Here is a 23,223-nt window from a genome sequence, read left to right on the forward strand (position 1 = left end):
GCTCCACACCCGGAGGTAGTGGGGAGCTTCTGGGGTATGGGGCCAGCCCCGGCACCCCAGGGCCCATGGAGGGAGTGCGGCCCACCCCTCAGGCCCAGGCTTCCGTCCCTTCCGGAGCTGAGAGAGGCAGGCCTGAGAACAGCTGATCCCCCGGGTTTTGTTCTTGGCACAAAGGCGCCCGGATCCAGGCTTAGCAGTGAATGGCGAGGGGCCCACAGCCCCCTCCCTCGGGCAGGCCTGGCAGGCTCAGCCCCTGCCTGCTTCCCCGCAGCCCATGAGCCCTCAGCTTCCTATTCAGAACCCCGGCTCAGCCACCCACAGGAGTATCAAAGGCTGGCAGATCTGTGGGGATTAAAGGAGGCAGTGAGGGGCTGAGAGCTGGGGGCACGCATATGGGACTCCCCTTTTCCGACAACCTACTATGTGCTGGGTAGATAATAATGGGAAAGACCAGAGAGGGGAGGGGACTCGCCCAAGGTCACACAGCAAGTCAGACAGAATCAGGGTGCAAATCCAGATGGCCCTGCTCCCAGCCAAGGCCTGTTTTCATCAGACAAGTTTCTTCTGTGCTTGGGACACCCCTGTCCTATGGCCTCTTCCTGGGATGAAGAGACAGAGAGAAAAAGACAAAGGCAGACAGAGAGAGGAGAACCTGGCCAGGCCGACACAGAGGGAGGGAGGATTCCCTGGGGGAGGCTCCTCCCCTGACTGCCTGATGGGGTTGCTGAGGGCCAGGGCTGGAAGGATGCAGGTCCTGGCCCCCCTCCCTGCCCCACCCCCTGTTAATGCCTGGTTGGCTTGAGAGGCAGAGGATGGGCAGGGTTCCCCACTTGGACGGAGCTCCAGGAAGTGGGGAGACGGAGCCCCGAGCAGGAGAACTGTGGAGCCTCCTGCACCAGGTCTGGCCCTGGCTGGTGGGAGTAGAATCTGGGAGTCCTTACCGACCTGGGGTGCAGACTTGCCCAGGGGATGGGAGAGTGCGGGTCTGGCTAGTGAGGCTCTGGGTGGGTGGAGAGGAGGGCAGGCATGATGGGCACTCAGCCCCTGGGGCCTATACCTGCTGTGTGGCCTAGGGGAGGTGCAACTGCCTCTCTGGGCTTCAGCCCCATTCTAGGGCCCAGAGCCAGAAGACCCCCTGATTCTATTATAGGGGTGAGGGTCTGCTTCACGGAATCCTCACGGTGAGGCAGGCTGATGCGGAGCCCCAGACGGGCGCACTCTCATTCAGTCCTCCCCATAAGCCCACCAGAAGGCTACTGCTATTCTCCCTTCACCTTACAGGTGAGGAAACGGAGGCTCAGAGAGGCCTTGTTCAAGTCACATGGCTGGTACAGATTTCAAAGCCTCATGACCTCACTCCATCCCCCTGCTCTCAGGACACTGGGCCCTGACTCCTGGCTCCCTTCTACCTGTGGCAAGGTAACAGAGGCAGGTGTCTACCTGCCCCCCAGTCACAGGCACGGTGCCACGGCACCCCCCAGGAATGTTGCTGCATTCCTGTGGCAGGGGTGTGGTTGCCGTGGCTCTGTTTGCCCGAGGCCTGGGCTGTTGCTAAAGCAAGCCCTATCCCCAGGCGCTGAGTCAGCTGGGCAGCCAGGCTGGGCAGCTCTGGCACTCCCAGCAGAGCCCGACCCTCACCAGGAAGGTGGTGGCAGGACCAGAGGAGGAAGCTCCATTTCCCATGAAGGAGGGAGGGGTGCTTGGGGCAGGAGTGGGACAAAGGCTGGGAGTAGTGGGGGAAGTCAGGCCCAGGGGTCCAGGGAGGGGAAGGGAGATCCCCCAGAGAAGCTGGGGAGCTGAGTGAGGATTTCAGACCTGAAGGAAGGCGACTGCTTCGCTGAGCACTGTCTGTGTGCCAGGCCCTGTGTCGCTGCTTTGTCCAGCCGCCTTATCTCATATAATAAAACTGACTCACTCTCCTCAGCCTCTGTCTTTCATAAGGGGAACCTGAGGTGTGGTTAGTTCTTCCGCAAAAGAAGGACACAGACAGGCCTGTGACGCTCAGAAAGGTGCTGTATGCCCCAGTGGGAATGGTGGGGACGCAACTCCCCCACCCCTCCTCTGCCAGGCCGGCTCTATGAGCCTGGACTCCTGCTCTGGGCCTCAGTTTCCAAGCTCTGCTGGGGTTGGCCGAGAGGAAGAGGCCCCGTGAACTCCTCCTCAGGGCTGATACCCTTCAAGTGACCTCGGCTGGCCTCACCCACTCGGGGCCAGACATTGATCTCCCAGCAATCCGAAGGTGGAGGGTGCCTCCATGCTCAGATTCCTTTTTTTCTTTTTTTTTTTTTTTGAGATGGAGTCTTGCTGTTGTTGGCCCTAGCTGGAGTGCAATGGCGTGATCTCAGCTCACTGCAACCTCCACCTCCCGGGTTCCAGCAATTCTCCTGCCTCAGCCTCCCAAGTAGCTGGGATTACAGGTGCCCACCACCACGCCCAGCTAATTTTTGTGTTTTTAGTAGAGACGGGGTTTCACCATGTTGGCTAGGCTGCTCTCGATCTCCTGACCTCATGATCTGCCTGCCTTGGCCTCCCAAAGTGCTGAGATTACAAGGGTGAGCCACTGTGCCCAACCAGATTCCTTTTTCATTATGGGCCATGCCCCTGGCCTGCCGCCCTCACTCTACTCCATCCCCTGCCACTTAGAGATGCCGAGGCAGAAGGCAAAGAAAGGCACACCCCAGGAGAAACAGTAGGGTGGAGGGCCGAGGGCCAGGAGGGGCTAGGGACCGAGGGGGCCTGGGTTGTTGGCCTCCTGGTGCCAGCTCTGCTCCCTTCTGGGTCTTCCCAGGAACGGAATAGGCAGGTTTGGGGCACTGGATGCCAGGTTGGGAAGACGGGTGGAGCCGGGTGGGGCATGGGGGTCAGGAGGCTGGGAGTTTCGATGGCGGGTTTTGGCGGTTTTTGATAAGAGAACCAAGGGGTGGTCAGAGTCCGTGGGAGACAGGGCTGAATGGGGTGGGGTGGGAGGGGGCAGTGATCCAATTCCTGGCCAGCCAAGCGCTTGTGCCCCACTGTCCAGGGCCTCCGCCCAAGTCTCAGGACCAGCTGCTCACAGCCGTGGCTGCCCTCGAAGGCTTGCAGTGGGGGAGACTCCAATAGATGACATGGATGTGGGGACTCGGGGCTGAGAGGCAGTGTCTGTTGTGCTAATGCCCCTCCCTCGGAGACATTCACCGTAGAGCTGCTGGACTGAGCTGAGGTCCCAGTCTGATGGGGGAAGGTCACCTCTGCCCCGGGAATATCCCACAGCCTCTGCCCTCAGGGAGCTCCTAGTCTGATAGCAGAGGCCTGGCCTCTGTCCTGCTGAAGCCTCCACTCTCATGGGGAAGCCACAGCCTCTGCCCTCTGAGGAGGGGACATATACTCCATTTCCGGAAGAGCCCTCCAGTCTGCTAGAGGAGTCACCACCTCTTATCGTCGGGAAGTTTGTGATCTGAAGGCAGAGGCGGGCAGACGTAGCACTGACTCGCAGGGCTGCCCAGGGCCTGGGCCCTTCACCTGCTGGGCCTGCTGAGGCCAACTTGGAGGTGAGGAAGGCAGGGCAGGGCAGGGCCCAGAGATCCCCACTCCTCCCAGGGATCAGCCTAGGGTCAGGCTTGGGCGAGGTCTGGCCCGGCTGCCCTGACTGGGGGGTGGTCTTTGCAGACGGGCCCCGAGGCACATTCTCAAGCTATGGCATGAGGCAGTTCTGCTGGGCAAAACAGTTATTACCGCCCGTCGCTGGCGAGACAGGGAGGGTCTATTACAGGGTTGGAGCTGCAGGCAGCCCCCCCTTCACTCCACCCTACCCACCACGCACACACACCTGCACACACACACCCCCATGGGCAGACTCACTAGTTGCATGATTTTCAACGAATCCCTTCACTTCCCCATGCCTCAGTTTCTTCATCTGTAAAAGGAGGATAATAACATAGGCTTGCCTGGACACGTGACACCTGTGTATGCCAGGGCCTCCGTCCCCTACCCGGTTCCATTGCTCAGGACATACACACTGTCAGACGTGGACACATATACGACCCTGAACATTCACCTGGGAACTCACATGCAATGTGCACACATGTCCTGGCTTGCACGCCTTCACCCAAGTGCACACACACCTGTATAAGAAGTTAGAGAGGCTGGAGGTGACGGCTCATGCCTGTCATCCCACCACTTAGAGATGCCGAGGCAGAAGGATTGTTGGAGCCCAGGATTTCGAGACCAGCCTGGGCAATACAGGGAGACCCTGTCTCCACAGAAACATTTTTAAGATGAGCTGGGTGTGGTGGTGCACATCTATGGTCCAAACTACTCGGGAGACTGAGGTGGGAGGTTCGCTTGAACCCGGGAGTTCAAGGCTGCAGTGAGCTGTGATGGAGCCACTGCACTCTAACCTGGGCAACAGAGTGAGACTATGTCTCCAAAGGAAAAAAAAAAAAAAGGGTGGAGGATTGGGGCAAAGACCGCAGGACCCCAAAGGGAGCTCTCATACCCCCTCCACCAGCAGCATTCTATCTCTGGGGCAGCCTCCCACATCTACAGGCTCAGTGCCCCTTCCTCGCCCCCTCTCCCGGGGAAATGCCAGGTTAACAAGGGGAGTACGAGCATGTGAGAGCCACGTAGATCTGCCTTCAAATCCCAACTCTGCCCCTGAGTCTCAGTTTCCTCATTTGTAAACTGTGGAGATTAATAGTCTTTGGGAGATCATGAGGCAGCGGGTAGGGGTGGACTCCGTGAGACGACCTATGTCAAGCGTGTTGCTTATAAAGTGCCTAGGAAATAGTAAGTGCTCACTAAATGCTGCTTGGATTGACTTGGGAAGGCAGGACCTCTCTGGAGTGTGGAAGAAAACAAATAATTACCAGGTGTCTTCAACAAATTTGTTATGTCCCAGGGCCTGAGCTGAGTACTGGTCCTCAGATCAAAAACAAAGCAAAAGCAAACCAAGGCCTGCTCCGTCCCTTCCCTGAAGATGCTTGCCCAATACTGGAAGCTTGTCAACAACCAGTTTCAAGTCAGTGTGAAATATGTTGGGAGACACAGCAAGGCAGGAGGGCATGGGTCAAAGAATAGGGTTGCCACTTGTCAGGGGGTAATCTTGTCAAGTGACTTTCCTTCTTTAAGCCTCGGTTTCCCTCTCCATATAATGGGCATGAAATAACCACCTCCCTGCACTGTTGTTCACGTTCACGAGGTTTTGGGCACATGGCCCGGCGTAGTGGCTCATGCTTGAAATCCCAGCACTTTAGGAGGCCGAGGCGGGCAGATCATTTGGGGTCAGGAGTTCGAGACCAGCCTGGCCAAAATGGCGAAAACCCATCTCTACTAAAAATACAAAAATCAGCTGGGCATGGTGGCGCATGCCTGTAATCTCAGCTACTCAGGAGGCTGAGGCAGGAGAATCACTTGAACCCAGGAGATGGAGGTTGCAGTGAGCTGAGATCATGCCACTGCACTCTAGCCTGGGCGACAGAGTGACACTCTGTCTCAAAAAAAAAGGTTTTGGGCACATAGCCAAGATCACTAAATAGAAGGGATGATGATTGTGGTGTTGCTGCCCTGGAAGTTGTCTCTGGGCCCATTTCTCCTCTTCTGAGCCTGTGCTGGAATGGGTCTGAAGGTCTGGGATGAGGCTTTCTTTTTATGGCAGAGCTGGAGGTTTCCCCACCAAGAACCCAGTCCTGTAGACCTCAGATCTCAGGATCAGGACAAGGGACTGGGGCACCTTGGGGTGTGCTTGTGCTTGCAGAGACATGGTCAGCCTTTAGCCTGGATTTGGGCATTTCTAGTGACCACAGACCTGGGGGAGTGACAGAGGTGTCCTAACCCTTAGCAGTGTCCAGCCTGAGAGGAGAGGCACAGCCCCTCACCCCCAGGAGCATCCGGTCAGAGGAGGGAGACAGCACAAGAAGTCACCCTCTCAATAAGCTAAGACTTCAGAATGGCAGAGCTGGAAGGCCCCTTAGAGATGTCTCTTGAGTCACTAGGAGCTTGGTCTGGAGAGATTCACTTAGGGTCCCAAGGGTGGGGATGCACTGGGGGACAGAGTGGGGGTGTGACGCAGCAGGGCTGAGGTGAACTAGAGCATGCATACCCTGACTACAGGCCTTCAGAGTCAGAATGCCACACTCAGCCCCTGCTCAGACAAACCTGCAGTCTCATTCCCACCCTTGCGTGGTCACTCGCCAAGCGCCTGGTGCGAGCTTCCCTTTTTACAAATGAGAACACTGAGACTAGAATGAGGAGGGAATTTTCCAGGTGTGAGACCTTGAGCAGACCCCCTACCAGCTTTAGTTTTCTCATTTGTAAATATCGACAAAAGTGGCCTCTCCATACAGGATTGGTATGAGGACAGAAGAAGATGGGGGTGAAGGAAGCACAGAGACAAAGCTCAGCCAAGCCTAGCCACGATCACAGTGATGATGAATTATTATTGTTATGAAGTGTCAGTGGTGCCACTGGGCATGGTGGTGGTGGCTGAAAGCTTCCTGGAGGAGGTGACTTTTAAAGGCAGGGGTGGCCGAGTGCAGTGGCTCATGCCTGTAATCCTAACACTTTGGGAGGCGGAGGTGGGCAGGTTGCTTGAGTCCAGGAGTTTAACACCAGCCTGGGCAACATGGCAAGACCCTGTCTCTATAATACAAAAATTGCCAGGCATTGCCAGGCACGGTGGCTCACGCCTGTAATCTCAGCACTTTGGGAGGCTGAGGCAGGCGGATCACGAGGTCAGGAGTTTGAGATCAGCCTGGTCAACATGGTGAAACCCCGTCTCTACTAAAAATACCAAAAAAATTAGCCGGGTGTGATGGCACGCGCCTGTAATCCCAGCTGCTCAGGAGGCTAAGGCAGGAGAATTGCATGAACCTGGGAGGCGGAGGTTGCAGTGGGCCAAGATCTGGCCACGGCACTCCAGCCTGGGTGACAGAGCGTGACATCACCACACACACACACGCACACAAAATTAGCCAGGCATGGTGGTCCCAGCTATTGGGAAACTGGGGTGGGAGGATCACCTGAACCCGGGGAGATGGAAGGCTGCAGAGAGTCATGATCGCACCACTGCACTCTGGCCTGGGTGACAGAGCGAGATCCTGTTTGAAAAAAATAAATAAATACATTTTAAAATAAATTTAAGACAAATAAAAGCAAGGGTGATGGGTTTGGGGAGGAGGGGCGGAGAGAGAGGCGGGCCCAGCGAGGCTGGCGGGGCCCAAGGGGAGGAACCTGCAATGGTATGCAAAGTGCATGGGGCTCTCCGGGCCGCCGCCTCCCCACCGCCCCGGTTTCCATGGCGACGGAGGCCTCCGCCCCCCCAGGCCCAGACCCCTTTTACGAGACGCAGAGGCAGTTCCTCGCCGCGGGGAAGGGGCTCTGGCTCCGCGGTAAACTGCGAGCGGCGGCCCTCAAAGGCGGCACCTGCGGAGCCGGAAGCTGGGGTGGACCGGGGTGCTAGACTTGGGGGGATGGGGGTGAGGCTGGGACAGGGGCCGCCCCGCCCCGCCCCGCTTCCTCTCGCCTCTTGCGCTCGCTTCTACACAGCACTTCCCACCCCGAGACCCTAGCTTCCCCCGGACCCGCTCCCAGGGCAGGTGGGCCATCCCCCCACCCACTCCCCCTCCCCCACCACGGGACCCGGAGTTCCACCCCGTGCCCCCCACCGCACCCCCGGCCCGCGTCCCTCCCCGCGTCTCCTCCGGTCCCGCTCCATTGTCCTGGGCAGCCTTGCTCTCTCCTGCCTCCTCCCACCTCCCTCTCCTCCACGTGGCCCGGGCTCCTTCCTGGGCTTTCCCGGGTGCCCAGCATTCTCCATCTGCCTCTGTGGCTCCGTCTCTCCAAGTCTCTTTCTGCTGGTCCCTCGTCTCTCAGCAGCAGGAAGAGGAGAGGGAGCGGTGGTGGGGAGTGAGAGCCCTTTGAGGGAGGAGACTGGATGACCCCAGGCAAGGGACTTCCAGGGCTTGGGGGGCCTGGGTCCCCAACCATGCTGGGCATTAGTCAGGCTCCTCTTAAGGAATCAGGAAGTAAGAATGGAAGCCGGGCACAGTGGCTCATGCCAGTAATCGCAGCATTTTGGGAGGCAGAGGCAGGTGGATCACCTGAAGTCAGGAGTTCGAGACCAGCCTGGCCAAAATGGTGAAACCCCATCTCTGCTAAAAATACAAAAATTAACCGGGCGTGGTGGCGCGTGCCTGTAATACCAGCTACTCGGGAGGCTGAGGCAGGAGAATCACTTGAATCCAGGAGGCGGAGGTTGCAGTGAGCCAAGATCCGGCCATTGCACTCCAGCCTGGGTGACAGAGCAAGACTCCATCCCGGAAAAGAAAAAACAAAACCAAAAAACAAAAATTAGCCAGGCGTGGTGGCGCAGGCCTGTAATCCCAGCAACTTGGGAGGCTGAGACAGGAGAACTGCTTGAACTCAGGAGGTGGAGGTTGCAGTGGGCTGAGATCGCGCCACTGCACTCCAGCCTGGGCGACAAAGCAAGACTCTGTCCCCGCCCCTGCCCCCCAAAAAAGGAAAAAGAATGGAGGTTGGAGAGTTTTCCAGTCGTATATTTATTTTTGAGCAGGCCATTGATGCCTACGGTGCAACAGACCACAGGGAGAATACACAGGGAAGCTGCTGTGCCCCCCACCAAGAGGTTCCCAGTCTTCCTGTCCCCAACCCCTCCCCAGCTCCTCATCCAGGTCCCTTGCCCTCTGCTCAGCACAAGGCATGCTGGCGGCCACAGACATATCTACTGACGTGAACACACGCCCCCCACCTACACTGCGCTGGCTGGGGGATACCACAGGAGCCCAACTAGGGAACATGTGAACGGTGGAAAGAATGGACAAGTGGCCTGTGGCATGATGGATGGGCTGGCAGACAGATGGATGGATGGGTTGGTAGACAGACAGACAGATGGAGCTGCTAGGAGGTGACTACCTGGCTGGGGAGGGCTGTCTGAGAAGTGATGGATGGGATGCAGAGGGGGCTGAGAGGGGCTGGGCCAAGGTGGGAAGGAAGGAAGGAAGGAAGGATGGATGGATGGATGGATGGATGGATGGATGGACAGATTGACAGATGAAGGACACAGCTGAAGGGGTGGGGGGATAGATGGGTGGGTTCTAGAGAAATGATGAGAGACCCTGCTGAGGACAGGGACAGGGTCTTGCAGGGGTGTTGTGGCAGAAGTGATGGACAGGGCTGGGTAGGGATAGACTGCTCACTGCAGGGCTAGCTACAGGCAGGCGACAGACAGATGGACCCATGTGTGGACGGACGGATGGGCAGACGGATGGAGGGGAAACAGTGAGGGAGTGAGCAGGGGCCCACTGGGACTGGTTGATGAAGATGGATGGACAGACAGAGGGAAACAGGGCAGGAAGGGGAATGGGAATGGGGGAGGGAAGACCATGTCCTGTCCCAAGGTGGTCCCTACAGAGCCCCTGAGACCTGGCCATTAGGAAAGTGTATGCGAGTTTGCCTGGACAGGTGTGTGTGTGTGTGTGTGTGTGCACAGGCATCCGTGAGAGCTCTGGCGTGGCTGTGTTCCTGGCACTTCCTGGTGTGTGTGTAGCATTGTGAGGGCCCAGGCCTGGTGATGGGCGTGGAAATAGGGGCCTGGAGGAGTGTAAGCTCTCTCCTCTTCCCTCAGGGGCTGAGGGCATCCTGGTGGGTTTATCCAGGGAGCATGGCAGCCAGGGGGCCTGGGACAGATTTCTAGTGAATGGGGGACTTGTGTGTTAGTGCCTGCAGGGAGGGGAAGGGGCTAGAGTCAGACTGGGAGGTTCTCAGAGACAGAAAACAAACAGAGGGGCTTCCCTGACCCCTTCCTCCCTTCCTCCTTTCCTCCCTTCTTCCTTCCAAGCCTCCACCCAGGCCTGCAGCCAAACTGTCAGGACTCAGGAAGGGGGTGACACCTGGCAGGTACTCTGCCAGCCTGGGGCCCCCAAATATGGTGTCAATGATAAAAATAATCCTAGCTGACATTTACGGAGTACTTGCCATGTGCCAGGCACGTTGCCAGGTTTTTCAGGCTCCCATGTCTTCCCACAAGGTGGGTATTGTTTTATTTTTATCCCCACTTGACCCGGAAGAAGAGCTCAGGGCAGTGAAGCACCTCATCCGAAACTCCCAGTAAGTGGTGGCCGTGGGAAGCCAGAAATTTGCCCTCAGCCCCTGGCCAACGACAACTTGATCTTCCTCTGCACATCTGCCCAGGGGACACGGGTTGTCAGGCTGACCCTCAGGACACAGTGCAAGGAGGAGAGGAGGGTAGAGAAAAGATGGCAGTGATGTCCAGAGGCCACGTGGTTAGCTGAGTGGCATCAGGGCCTTTAGAGCCCAACGGCTTGGATTCAGAGCCTGACTTTGCCACTTCCTTGTGCAACGTCGAGCAGGTCACTTCACTTGTGTAAGCCTCAGTTTCCTTGTCTGTGAAATGGGGAGTGTGCTACTCACAGAGACTATTGGGAGGATAAAATAAGATAATATAGGAAAAGTACCTGGCAGGTTGGAAGGCCCCAGGGTCACAGAGGAGGATCCTGGGAGTCAGGTAAGGGCACTTCCTGGGGGCCCCTGGGCACCAGTCGCCCCACCTTCTGCAGGAGCGGGAATCCCCCATTTGTCATTGTCTCTGGATTGTATCCTGGGCCTCTGGGCATGACGTCATGCTCTGTGCTTGGCAAATAGTAACTTGTGCCATCGTCATACTGCTCTAAGAGGCCGAGCTACTGTCATCTCTCAATGCACTGATGAGGAGAGGGAGGGAAAGACAGCAGTGACTAGCCTAGATCACGCAGTGTAAGCTTTCATCACTGGTCAGCTGGGAAGCCACCATGTTTATTTGCTCATTCATTTAACAAATTTGTAGGACAGACTAGGGGGTGGGGACGGTTCACAACTCACAGAGCAGCAGCAACCCCGGACCTTCTCCTGGAGCTCACACACGAATGGGGGTGGTGTGAGCAGGGGGAGACAGACAATAGACAAATGAACGGTAATCTCTGGAGTGTGGCAGCTGGTGGTGGTAATTGCTATGGAGAAAAATACAGCAAGGAAGGGGGACAGGGAGTCCAGAGGTGGAGTGGGGTGAGAGGCTGCTATTTTTTATTTTTTTATTTTATTTTATTTTATTATTTTATTTTATTTTATTTTATTTTATTTAGACAGAGTCGCTGGGGTTACAGGCATGCTCCACCACGCCCGGCTAATTTTGTATTTTTAGTAGAGATGTGGTTTCTCCATGTTGGTCAGGCTGGTCTCGAACTCCCAACCTCAGGTGATCTGCCTGCTTCGGCCTCCCAAAGTGCTGGGATTACAGACATGAGCCACCGCACCCGGCCTGAGGCTGCTATTTTAAATACGGTGGTTAGGACATGTGGCAGACATGAGCTGAACTTCAAACAGAGATCTGAAGGAGGCGAGGGAGCCAGCCCTGAACATTTGGGGGCAGGGGCACAAAGTGATCCAGGCAGAGGGGGACAGTACGTGTAAGAGCACTGAGGCAGGCCTGGCCTATTTTTCAAAAAAAAAATTTTTTTTGAGATGGAGTTTCGCCCTTGTTGCCCAGGCTGGAGTGCAATGGTGCGATCTCGGCTCACTGGAGTGCAATGGCGCGATCTCAGCTCACTGCAACCTCTGCCTCCCGGGTTCAAGCTATTCTCCTGCCTCAGCCTCCTGAGTAGCTGGGATTACAGGTGCACGCCACCTCGCCTGGCTAATTATTTTTAGTAGAGATGGGGTTTCACCATGTTGGCCAGACTGGTCTCGAGCTCCTAACTTCAGGTGATCTGCCCGCCTCAGCCTCCCAAAGTGCTGGGATTACAGGCATGAGCCACCGCGCCCAGCTGGCTATTTCTATTACTTCAAATTTACTTATCCCAAAGGTCGTGATGAAGCACCTTCCATTCAGCTGACAGCCTTTGGGGCTGCAATGGAGGAGCGATGGGCTATCTTTTTCTTTTTTTCTTTTTTTCTTTTTTTTTTTGAGATGGAGCTTCGCTCTTGTTATTGCCCAGGCAAGAGTGCAATGACGCTATCTCGGCTCACTGCAACCTCCACCTCCCAGGTTCCAGAGATTCCCCTGCCTCAGCCTCCAGAGTAGCTGGGATTACAGACATGCGCCACCATGCGCGGCTAATTTCGTATTTTCAGTAGAGAGGGAGTTTCTCTAGTTTGGTCAAGCTGGTCTCGAACTCCTGACTGCAGGTGATCCGCACGCCTAGGCCTCCCAAAGTGCTGGGATTACAGGCGTGAGCTCCCGCGCCCGGCCCGCTTTTTCTTTATTTTATTTTTATTTTTTCACACACATCCCGTAGGATGAGATGCTTTTTGATTTTTTAAAAGACAACTAGTTGAAGACTGGCACTCAGAGGCCGGAGAAAAGCCTGTGGTTCCGATGGTCAGGGAAAGGCTTTGGGGGTCGAAGCTGAGTTGGGAGAGAGGAGGATGTGGCTGAATGGGGAAGGCAAGGCCGAGCAGAATGAGGGGCGCCCTCAGGGAGTCGGGGATGTTGGAAGGGGGCTGTAAATACAGGCGGGAGGTGGGCGGAACCCGCCCAAGCTACCGGGTGGCCGCCTCCCCAATGCGGCCCCAGGCTGAGGCCCCGCCCTGCCCGGAGGCTCCGCCCGCATCCAGGCCCCGCGGGCAGGATTTACCAAGAACCCACATCAAAGGCTCCCAGGAAGCGCGAGCGAGCCCCAAAGGAAGCGGCGCAGCCTCTAATCCAGCTCTGGGGGTGGGGGAAGCCCCGCAATTATTGGGGGGCTTCCTCCCGCGCTACCCCCTTTAAAACCCGGGAGCCCACATTTAAGTCTCCCCACCCCCACCTCAAATTGCCTCCTTGTTGGGGGTGAGGCTGTGTTCAGCAAAACTTTTATTCAGACGAGTTTCACCCCAAAACCTCACCTGAACAGCTGAACAGTCTCTCTTTGCGGCTGCACCTGGGGAGTGTGTTCTTTTGAAAAAGATGGGGCCCTAGTTACCGCATGTTTGTGCAACACACACGTTTACTGGGCACCACTGTATGCCCGGCACCATGGGGGACGGCAAGATGGAATAAAACCGGGCCTCTGTCCTTCAGGGAGCCCCCTGCCTAAAGAGGAGGGAGTGAGAGCTGGGGTTTGTCCCGAGAGGAATTATTTATTTGGCCTGGGGGAGCCCCGTCTGTTCTTCAGAAGTGACTTTTGATTGATTGTACAGGTAGCAATAGCTAAGATTCAATGCGCATTCAATGTGTGCCCAGCACTGAGCGAAGGGCATTAGATACATGATGATCTCACTGAGTCCCAGCAGCAGCCCTGAAGGGTGGAAACCAGGATTATTGCACCCGCATGGCTCCACGAAGGCCACACAGTGGGTTACATGGAAGAATCCAGGTCTGCTGGACCCAGTGTTCATTCATTCACCAAATCTGTGTTGGGCGCACACTATAGACCAGGCACTCTCCTACCCTTTGGCAATCCGTTCTCCTGTGTTATGTATGCCAAGGCAGGTCTAGTAGGAGCTGCCCAGATGGAAGGGGCATCCAGGGAGAGGGCACAGCTGGGATAAAGGCATGAAAGCCCAGGATGTGTTCAAAAAAGAGCAGGTCTACTCGGCTCTGGGGTAGACACACTTAACTTTTTAGTTCCACCTCTGCCATGTACCAGCTGTGTAATTTTAGCCATTTCTTCTCTCTGAGCCTCACGTTGTTTCTGCAAAAATGGAGGCAATATTAGCTTTTCCCTCCAGGGCTAGAGAGGAGTAAATGAGTTTACAGAGGTGAAGTGGCCTGGCATAGAGCAGGCCTTCAAGAAATGTGGATTGAAATGAACAGAGGGGTCTGGGTGTGGTGGCTCATGCCTGTAATCCCAGCACTTTGGGAGGGTGATCGAGACCATCCTGGCTAACATGCTGAAACCCCGTCTCTACTAAAAATACAAAAATCTGGGCGTGGTGGCGCGTGCCTGTAGTCCCAGCTACTCGGGAGGCTGAGGCAGGAGAATCACTTGAACCCAGGAGGTGGAGGTTGCAGTGAGCTGAGATCGAACCTCTGCACTCCAGCCTGGCAACAGAAGGAGACTCTGTCTAAAAAATAAATAAATAAAAAATAAAAAAAAGAAATGAATGGAGGGGGCTGGGCATGCTGGCTCACGCCTGTAATCCCAGCACTTTGGGAGGCCGAGGTGGGAGGATCACTTGAGGTCAGAGGTTCAAGACCAGCCTGGCCAACATGGTGAAACCCCATCTCCACTAAAAAATACAAAAATTAACTGGGCATGGTGGTGTGTGCCGTAATCCCAGCAACTAGGGAGGCTGAGGCAGAAGAATCCCTTGAACCCGGGAGGTGGAGGTTGCAGTGAGCCGAGATTGCGCCACTGCATTCCAGCCTCGGCGAAAGAGCAAGACTCCGTCTAAAAAAAAGGAAATGAATGGAGGAAACTAGTTTAGAATGTCACCATCAAATGTGAGCATCTAAGGCCAAGCACAGTGGTTTACGCCTGTAATCCCAGCACTTTAGGAGGCCGAGGAGGGCGGATCACGAGGTCAGGAGTTCGAGACCAGCCTGACCAACATGGTGAAACCCTGTCTCTACTAAAAATACAAAAATTAGCCAGGTGTGGTGGCGTGCACCTGTAATCCCAGCTACTCAGGAAGGCTGAGGCAGGAGAATCACTTGAACCCGGGAGGTGGAGGTTGCAGTGAGCTGAGATTGCGCCACTGCACTCCAGCCTGGGGGACAGAGAAAGACTCTTGTCTCAAAAAAAAAAAAAAAAAAATTAGCATCTATTGAGCAGAATGTGTGAGGAACTGTTCTACCTGTTGCTGGATTCATACCCTGCCTCTGAGGGATTTACAGTCTAGTTGAGAAGATAGTTCAGAGGCTTTGAAAAACAAAAAAGAATTCAGTTGGCTGAGAGCAGGGTCCTGGTAGGCATGTAGCATGGAGGCCCCTGGGGCTCTAGGGGGGGGCCTGTTCCCTGGGGGTTTCACCCAAGAGGTAGGAATTAGACTGACCTTAAAGATCCCAGCTGCGGAGAGTTGGCACATTCCAGGACGGGGGACTGCTCTCCAGGTTCAGTGGAATTCAGAGGCAATGGTTGAGACAGGTACCCATGAGAGTGCGCGCTGGATCTAGCCTGTCTGGGCCAGAATGCCAGCTCCAAATTTTACTTCTAAATTTGCTCTTCTGCAAAATGTGGGCAGGAGCAGTGGCCACCTCCCTGAAGGTGTCATGAGAACTAAGTGGATCAGTACAGATAAGTGCCTAGAACTGGGCCTGGCACATAGTAGTGCTTCATAAGTATTGGCTACAATTTTTTTCTTTGCTTTTCTTTTTTTAAAAAAATTTTGTTTTGAAACAGGGTCTCACTTGGTTGCCTAGGCTGGAGTGCAGTGGTGCAATCACGGCTCATAGCAGCCTTGACCTCCTAGGCTCAGGCAATCCTCCTTCCTCAGCCGCCCGAGTAGCTGAGACCACGGGTGCTCACCACCATGCCCAGCTAATTTTTTTTCTTTTTTCTTTTGTAGAGATGGGGTCTCACTGTATTGCCCAGGCCGCGTTATTTTTTTTCTGATGCTCTTGGCCGAAGGCAGGCACAGATCAAAGGTGGGGTAAGTGAGGCCATGGCTTCAGCATTCACCTTTGTCATCTCCTTGCCCCCAGTCCCCAGCCCCAGCTAAGTCCTAGCAAAGGTGGGCCCCTAAGCACGCTGGTGGGCCGGAGGCAGGGATTGGCAGGAGAGGCAGTCACACACAAACACACACTCACTCGGGCTCCACCTGCCTGTACAGGAGCCTTGTCTGCTGCAGTGGCGCTGAGGCCCTGAGGGCTCCTTGGGGCCTTTATGGGGTAATTCCATCTCCATTAGGGCTGATTATGTCACTATAAATACCACGTTTTGGTGCCGCTTTATAAGACTCGCTGAAGAACTTTCCTCCTTAGCACCCAGTCACCTAGAGCGGGAAAGACTCTGAGTCGGACAGGAAAAGAGGGAAGGGTGTGTCATTAGATGGGTGACTAAAAGCCAGGGAAAAGCCAGGTGGAACACCCTCTTGCCACCGCCTGACATACCACTCCTTTCCATAGGCCTCTGCTCACGTCACATGCTGCAGATGAGCGACACCCTGCCCTATGCTCTCAGCCCCCAACTTGTGCACATACTGCTGGGCACACGCCCCACAGCCATCAGGGCCTGCCTGCACCCCTGCCATGTGCGTGTGCTTGGATCCAACCTTTTGAGGCCACACATGGAAACCCACACTTGCCACCGGAAGGACCAACCAACACTACACACAGAGACTTTCACGCAATACAGAACTCGCAACACTGTCATTCACTCATTAGTTCATTCATTCAGCGGAGGCTTGCTGAATATCTAGTATGTATCAGGCACTATCTGTTTTCTTTTTTTGTTTTTGGCTCTCGCTCTGTCACCCAGGCTGGAGTGCAGCGCCGCGGTCTCCGCTCACTGCAACCTCCACCTCCTGGGTTCAAGCGACTTTCCTGCCTCCAACTCGAGCAGCTGGGATTACAGGCATGTGCCACCACGCCCGGCTAATTTTTGTATTTTTAGTAGAGATGGGGTTTCACCATGATGACAAGCTTGGTCTCAAACTCCTGACCTCAAGTGATCTATCTGCCTCGGCCTCCCAAAGTGCTGGGATTACAGGCGTGAGCCACCGTGCCTGGCCCAGGCACTGTCTGTTTTCTACAAACATCCCTGTCCTCCTGCAGTGTGTCCTCTAGTGACACATCTGATGGAGCCTGCAAGTGGCATGTAACACACATGTACAAGCAGTGGCTTCCACACAACTCACATGGAGTCTTACACACACCAGTGTCCCTAGCCCAGAGGCTCCAATACAACATGCAAAACACTTATCCAAACCACGTACTACACACATGCTCACACTCATCCACACACCCCATGTGCCTGTCCACAGAGCCCTGGGCACAACACATGCCCTGCTCTCCACGGATGTGGCTTCCTGTTGCTGAACCGCATGTAACCCAGTAACAGCTGAGATTTCATGCGTGCTTTCTGTAGTCCTGGCCCCTGTGGTTTACATGCATGACTTTATTTGATCTTTACAGTAACTCTCCGAAATAGGCTTTACATCTTTCCAGGAGAAAACTGAGGCTCAGAAAAGTGAAATAACTTGTTCAGAAACTCACGGGCTGACTCCACATCTACTGCGAAGTATGGCACACTCACAAATACATGCATACACAAATCCACACTCACATGCACTCATACACAAATCTCTCACACCCACATGCACACTCATACACACATCTAGACACATCCACACAATCCACACATTCAAACACACACAGACACACACTCATACCCAAATCCTCTCATGCCCGTGCACACACACTCATACACACATATACCAACACTTTTTTTTTTTTTTTTGTGAGACAGAGTTTTGCTGGCCCAGGCTGGAGTGCAGTGAGTGGCGCAATCTCGGCTCACTGCAATCTCTGCCTCTGGGGTTCAAGTGATTCTCCTGCCTTAGCCTCCTTAGTAGATGGGATTACAGGTGAGTGGCACCACGCCCAGCTAATTTTTTTGTATTTTTAGTAGTAGACGGGGTTTCACCATGTTGGCCAGGCATGTCTGGAGCTCCTGACCTCAAATGATCTGCCTGCCTTGGCCTCCCAAAGTGCTGGGATTACAGGCCTGAGCCACCGTGCCCAGTCACATACAACACTTATGTCCATACACACACTCACACACAGTCATACATACATCAACACTCTCATGTCTACACACATGAATGCACATTCAACAAAATCTCACACCCTCATACACATGCACTTATTCTCACAGGCACTTGCACACACACAGGCTCTCAGAGGACCAAGGCTCTCCTCCCATCCTCTTGGTCAAAGGCTTTAATTAACCCCAATGCCTGTAATTAACCCTTCCTCTCCTCCTGCAGGAGAGATGTCTGGACCCGCTTCCCAAGAGTAGGCACCAAGGCGAGAGGCCAAGATGTCCACATCCGGCAGAGAAGACCCAGGTACCTGGGTAGCATGTCCCGGGCATCAAAGCGAGGATGGGGTCAGAGAGGAAGAGGTAGGCAAAGGGAGTCTGGGGCCTCCCAGGAAATCAGGCCTGCCACAGTTGCTCTTCCTGGACTGGTCAAATGGTGATTGGCCAACAGGCAGCCGTGGGTGGCTGGGCAGGCGGGCCAGAGCAAATTTCCCGTTTGTTTCATTCACACTAGCCGCTTCTGTCAGGAAGGGAGATGAGCTCATGTCTGAGGAAGTTTTGTGAAGAGGCCTTATCAAGGGGCAGGTGGTAGGCAGGTGTCCTCCAAACTGTCAAAACCTATCAACCCATCCTGCCATGCCAGGGTCGGGGGCCAGGGGTGCTATGCACAGCAGCCCCTTGCCCCCTTCCCCAAAAAGAAGCAGTGGTTCAAGCAGAGACCACCAGGATTCAAATCCTGCTTCTACTACCCGTGAGCTGTACACCCTTTGGGCATGTTGTTTCTGCTCTTGGAGCCTCAGTTTCCTCTTCTGTAACATGGGGATGATGACCCCTGCCTCCCAGATGAGAATTATTAATAAATAAGATAGTGCATGTCTGATCCATTCCCAGAGGAAATGAACCTATTCTCAGATCATAGTAGGCTTAGAGGCTTCTGAACAGAGATACTCTTTTTGACCATCAGCAGCTTGGTATACTCTTCAAGGGTTTTAGGAAGGAGGGCATCCAGGTCTATTTCTGGGCCACTCTCCCAGGCCTGCTGCTTAGGAGGCAACTGCTTATTGGACCCCCAATCCATTTCAGCTCAGGCCTTCAGGCCAGCGTTGAGCTCAGGGGCATTGAGCTCAGTCTCAGAGGTGAAGGGCAGAATGGGTATGGCTCAGCGCAAAACCATTAAACGTTTGCACCGAGGATACCAGGCTCAGAGATCCCTGGGGGCTAACCCATAGGGGCGCTGGCGCTTTGAGACGCTCAAACTTTGGAAGGACTGCGGGGAGCCCGCGAGTCCAGAGGGCCCCAAGGTCCTCCTCCAAACCCCTCCGGACTTCCCCTCCCTCTCCTCCGGGTACCAGCCCGGCCCCTTTAAAGACATTCCTGAGGGCGGGCGTTGGTGACGTCACGCAGGGCATGAATGAACAGGAGTCGGTTCTCACCCAACTTCCATTAAGGACTCGGGGCAGGAGGGGCAGAAGTTGCGCGCGGGCCGGCGGGCGGGAGCGGACACCGAGGCCGGCGTGCAGGCGTGCGGGTGTGCGGGAGCCGGGCTCGGGGGGATCGGACCGAGAGCGAGAAGCGCGGCATGGAGCTCCAGGCAGCCCGCGCCTGCTTCGCCCTGCTGTGGGGCTGTGCGCTGGCCGCGGCCGCGGCGGCGCAGGGCAAGGAAGGTGAGTGCGCGCGGCGTCTGGACCCCTGGCCCCCGGGCCCCAGTGCCCCCCAGAGCCGGGCGCTCCTTGACGCGCGCAACTTTGGAAACCTACCTGGTGCCGCCCAGTCCCGGCGAACTGGAGTCCGGAGGGCGCACGGGCTGCGATCGAGGCGAGCCCTGGCCCCCACCCGGGGTCATAGGGGCTCCGGAGAATAAGCGGTTTCAGCTTGGTCGCACGGGCCTCGGAGGCTGCGGAGAAGAGGACGCGGCGCAGGCCACGCGGTTGCAGTCCAGGCGGCGACTTCAGGAACGCGTCCCGGCGGGGGGCGTGGGGAGTCCCCTAGAGAAGGGGGTGTTTGGGCAGCTTTCCGCGGGCTCAGCTTCTTAGTGACCTGAATTCACTAACCCGCTTGCCGGGGTTTTGCGGAGAAGGCATACTGTGCAGGCCTCGCATTTTGGGGAGGGGGCTCGGGCGGGCGGGAGCCCCCTGTCGAAGCCCCTGTTCCCTGAGATTTTCTCCACGCCCCCCTTCACCTCCAGTCCCGGGGGAGAGCGTGGAGATAGGTTCGGGCCAATCCCTGCTCACACACTCCTTTTCCTCCTTCCCAAGCCGCACTCCCGGGCTCCCGGGGCAGGTTAGGGGCCGCGAGTGCGGACAGGAAGTCCCAAAGTCAAGCGTTCTGAGCAAGGGTGACTCAGAACGAGGAAATGCGGCAGGTGGGGGTGCGGCCTCCCAAGGTGTGGAGCTGTCAGCCCAGGGCCACCAGGGAGTCAGGACACCCGGGGGTGGGGGACTGAATCACCCACCCCCGCCCCAGTGTTCCCGGAGCCGCGCCGAGTGAGGGGCCGCAGACTTTGCTCATGGCGCGGCGGGTGTGTGGTGGGGGTGTTGTCCCTCCGCTAGGGTCGCGGCGAGGATGGGGGCTCCTGCCCTGGCCGAGGACCTTCCTGTCCACCCAGCCCAGGCCATCTTCAATTTCCAACAGTGAGGGCAAGGCTTCCCCTCCTGCCTGGGCAGAGCGAGGTTTCCGCAGGCTCCACAAGGGGGAAGCCGGGAGGAAACTTGGGCCGGTGAGAAGTTTCCTTCTTTTTTTTTTTTTTTTTTTTTTTTTGAGACGGAGTTTCGCACTTGTCGCCCAGACTTGAGTGCAATGGCGCAATCTCGGCTCACTGCAACCTCCGCCTCCCGGGTTCAAGCTATTCTCCTGTCTCAGCCTCCCTAGTAGCTGGGATTACAGGTGCCCGCCACCAGGCGCGGCTAATTTTTGCATTTTTTAGGGGAGACGAGGTTTCACCATGTTGGCCAGGCTGATTCTGAACTCCTGACCTCAGGTGATCCACCCGCCGCGGCCTCCCAAAGTGCTGGGATTACAGGCATGAGCCACCGCCCCCGGCCTGTTTCCTTCTTTTTCTAACTCCCAAACTGGGTTTGGAGGTTTTGCTGTTCTGTGTTGGGAGGAAAAGAGGCCAGATCTGGAGCCGTTGGGCAGTGGCAGGTGTTGGGGGTGGCATCCTGTCTCCGTCTCTGGAGTGACAGGGCCCGGGTTGGGGTCTCAACCGGGACCTCTGGTTGCAGGAGGAGCTCATGGCAAGGATTTCTGCCACCCTCAATATCCGCCCCACCAACGTTTGGTCCTCCCCCTTCCTGGGGGACTGTGGTTGGAGAGAAGGGGAGAGACAGCTGGAATCACTATAGGCCTTTCTCCTCGGCTGCCCATGGGGGGGTGGGGGATTAGGCGGGTGCTTTGCTGCTGCAGTCCCCAAGCTGGCCTGGAAGCCTGGAGCTGCCTTGTTCTTGTCCCCTGTGTCCACCTCTCCCCAGCCTGTGTGATTAAACCCCAGCCCCACACCCCCCATGGGATGCAGGGGGAAAGGCTTGTGTATTGCACTGGGGTGGGGGTACATTTTTGCTTCAACTCTGAGTCCCCGTGAAAGAGTCCCTAGAGAAGTGTGCCTAGGTGGGGGTGGGCATGATGGCCTAGCTGGCAGCTGCTGGTTTCAGTTCCTGGGAATCAAGCTGTATGTGGTGGGTCTGCCTGGGGGTGGCTTAGGGGGCAGGCAGGAGGACACAGGTGCCTTTTTCACCTACCCCCAGGCTGCTTCAGACTTCTTTCTTGCCACCTCACCCCTAGGCTATACTTGGTTGCCCACGTGGCTCCTGTTAGGTCATCAACAGCCACTGAATCTGCCCTCTTTTTTACAAATGGGGAAACTGAGGGAGGCCCGAGCCCTTGCCAACCAGGGCCTTCTGGACAGAGGACCAGACCTGAGCATCCCGCTTCTCGGCTGCCAGAGCCAAGGCCCTGCCTGCTTTGTGGTTGGTGTCATGTTAGATTTTCCTGGGAAGCAGGCATAGCTGGGCAGGGGCCTGGGCGGGTGGCAGGGGGTGCTGAGCTGGGGTGCTGCTGATGGGAAGAGGGCTGGAGAGTGCCAGGAAGTCCTTGGTTTCTGGTTCTACCGGGGCCAAGTCTGCCCTCTGTCCCCTTCCCCTTTTCTTTCATGTTTTCCCCCAGAGTCCCCACCTCCCTGCTTCCTTTAGGGATTAGCTAGTCTTGGTTAGAGAGGAATGGGGGCAGCGGGGAGGGAACCACAGCCTTGGAGGCTGTGGAGAAGGACTGGAGACCAGGAGTGGGTGGCAGTCCTGCATTTGTGGAAGAAGCTGTGGAGCAATGTGGACCCACAAAGATGGCACTTACGGTGGAACTCATGGCAAAGAAGGAGGTGTTTTTTGCTTTTTTTTTTCCCCCCCAGAAATGGGAAGGTAAGGGGATAGAGAGCTCATGGATAAGCTCTGCTTAGCCTAAGCCTCTCCAGGAAGCCATCTGGGTCAGCCGAGGGGCTCCCAGGCTCCCACCCTTTCCAGGGAAGCGGGAGCCTCTGTCCCTGGAAGAACCTGGGGAAAGAGCCGCGCCCGCGTCAGGGCGGAGGGACCCAGCGCTGGGCGCCTCCTGTTCCTGGTGGTTGGTTCGAGGGAATTTCCCTGGGAGGGGGCCGGGGTTGGAAACCCCTGCAGGGGGGGCTCCTTCCTGTGTGAGGGCTTCTTTTCTTCTCCGATTGAGCCCTGTGCTACTTGTAGAGCCAGGCCTAGGCTGGAAAGGGAGGGTCCTCCATGCCAGGTTAACCCTTCAGAAGCCTGGTAGCGGTGAGCCCTCTCACTTGGGCACAGACCTCAGCCTCTTGTCAATCTGAGGGGGGGCTGCAGGACTGTGAGGAACCTTTGTCCTTCTACCCACCCAGCTGAAATCAGGAGCCTCCAGATTCCTTCCTGTGTAGCTGGAACATTCCATTTGCTAGTGGGGTTAGTGAGTTTCAAAGCCCCGGCCCTGGGCATGTCTGAACAAATCCCTGCCCCTGCCCACCCCGCTGCCCCCAGCCACCCTCCCCTATCCCCACAGCCTCTGTCATGGGGCCGGTATCACATCGGATTTCCTCTTGCCTGTCTGGGCTGCCTGACCCTTCCTAGAGAGGTTTGGCCCCGGTCAGTAGTGGGGGTGGCAGCATTTCACGCCCCAGGCTGGCAGCCTTCAGCCCAGGTAGGAGGGCCATGTCGCTTCAGGAGGCGGTCCTCAAGACCACCCTCAGAGCCTAGCTCCCATCTCCACAAACCAGGCCATCCCTGCTCCCAGCCTGCCTGGAGCTCTGTCCACCCTTTGAGTCCTTCTCCGGTCCTGGCCTTGAGGAATGGGGCTTCTGAGGCAGATCCCTCATGCTCCAGGGCCCAAAGGAAGCACTGACTTGGTTTCTTTACCCCCGCTTTAGGGCTTTACCCTCTGAATCCATCTTGCATAGGTTCTATGCCCCAGTTTCTCCTATCTCCTTACCCTCTAGGGAGGGTAGCACTTATTGGCAGCTACCTGGACTTTACTTGGAAATAGAGTGGGGACAGTACCTAGGGTCTTAGGTTTT

General features: G+C 56.1%; 1 protein-coding gene and 1 long non-coding RNA gene across 3 annotated transcripts in view; one reads left to right on the forward strand and one right to left on the reverse strand.

Moving 5' to 3' along the window:
• Positions 1-12,219: 12,219 nt before the first annotated feature.
• Positions 12,220-20,035, reverse strand: LOC134757823 (uncharacterized). 2 transcript variants are annotated; one of them, XR_010132353.1, is made up of 3 exons: positions 19,430-20,035; positions 17,984-18,192; positions 12,220-13,661 (listed from the first exon to the last, which is right to left on the reverse strand). It is a non-coding gene; the product is annotated as an uncharacterized lncRNA (long non-coding RNA). The 2 variants fall into 2 exon arrangements; XR_010132351.1 differs by lacking the exon at positions 12,220-13,661 and adding an exon at positions 15,116-15,920.
• Positions 19,060-23,223, forward strand: part of EPHA2 (EPH receptor A2) — a 32,055-nt gene continuing 27,891 nt past the window's right edge. The window contains exon 1 of the mRNA XM_031003244.3: positions 19,060-19,336. Within this exon, the coding sequence (XP_030859104.1) occupies positions 19,252-19,336 (85 nt within the window). The 5' untranslated portion in view covers positions 19,060-19,251. The remainder of the gene's footprint in view (positions 19,337-23,223) is intronic.

Source organism: Gorilla gorilla, chromosome 1 (assembly GCF_029281585.2).
Source record: "Gorilla gorilla gorilla isolate KB3781 chromosome 1, NHGRI_mGorGor1-v2.1_pri, whole genome shotgun sequence".
Classification (NCBI taxonomy): domain Eukaryota; kingdom Metazoa; phylum Chordata; class Mammalia; order Primates; family Hominidae; genus Gorilla; species Gorilla gorilla.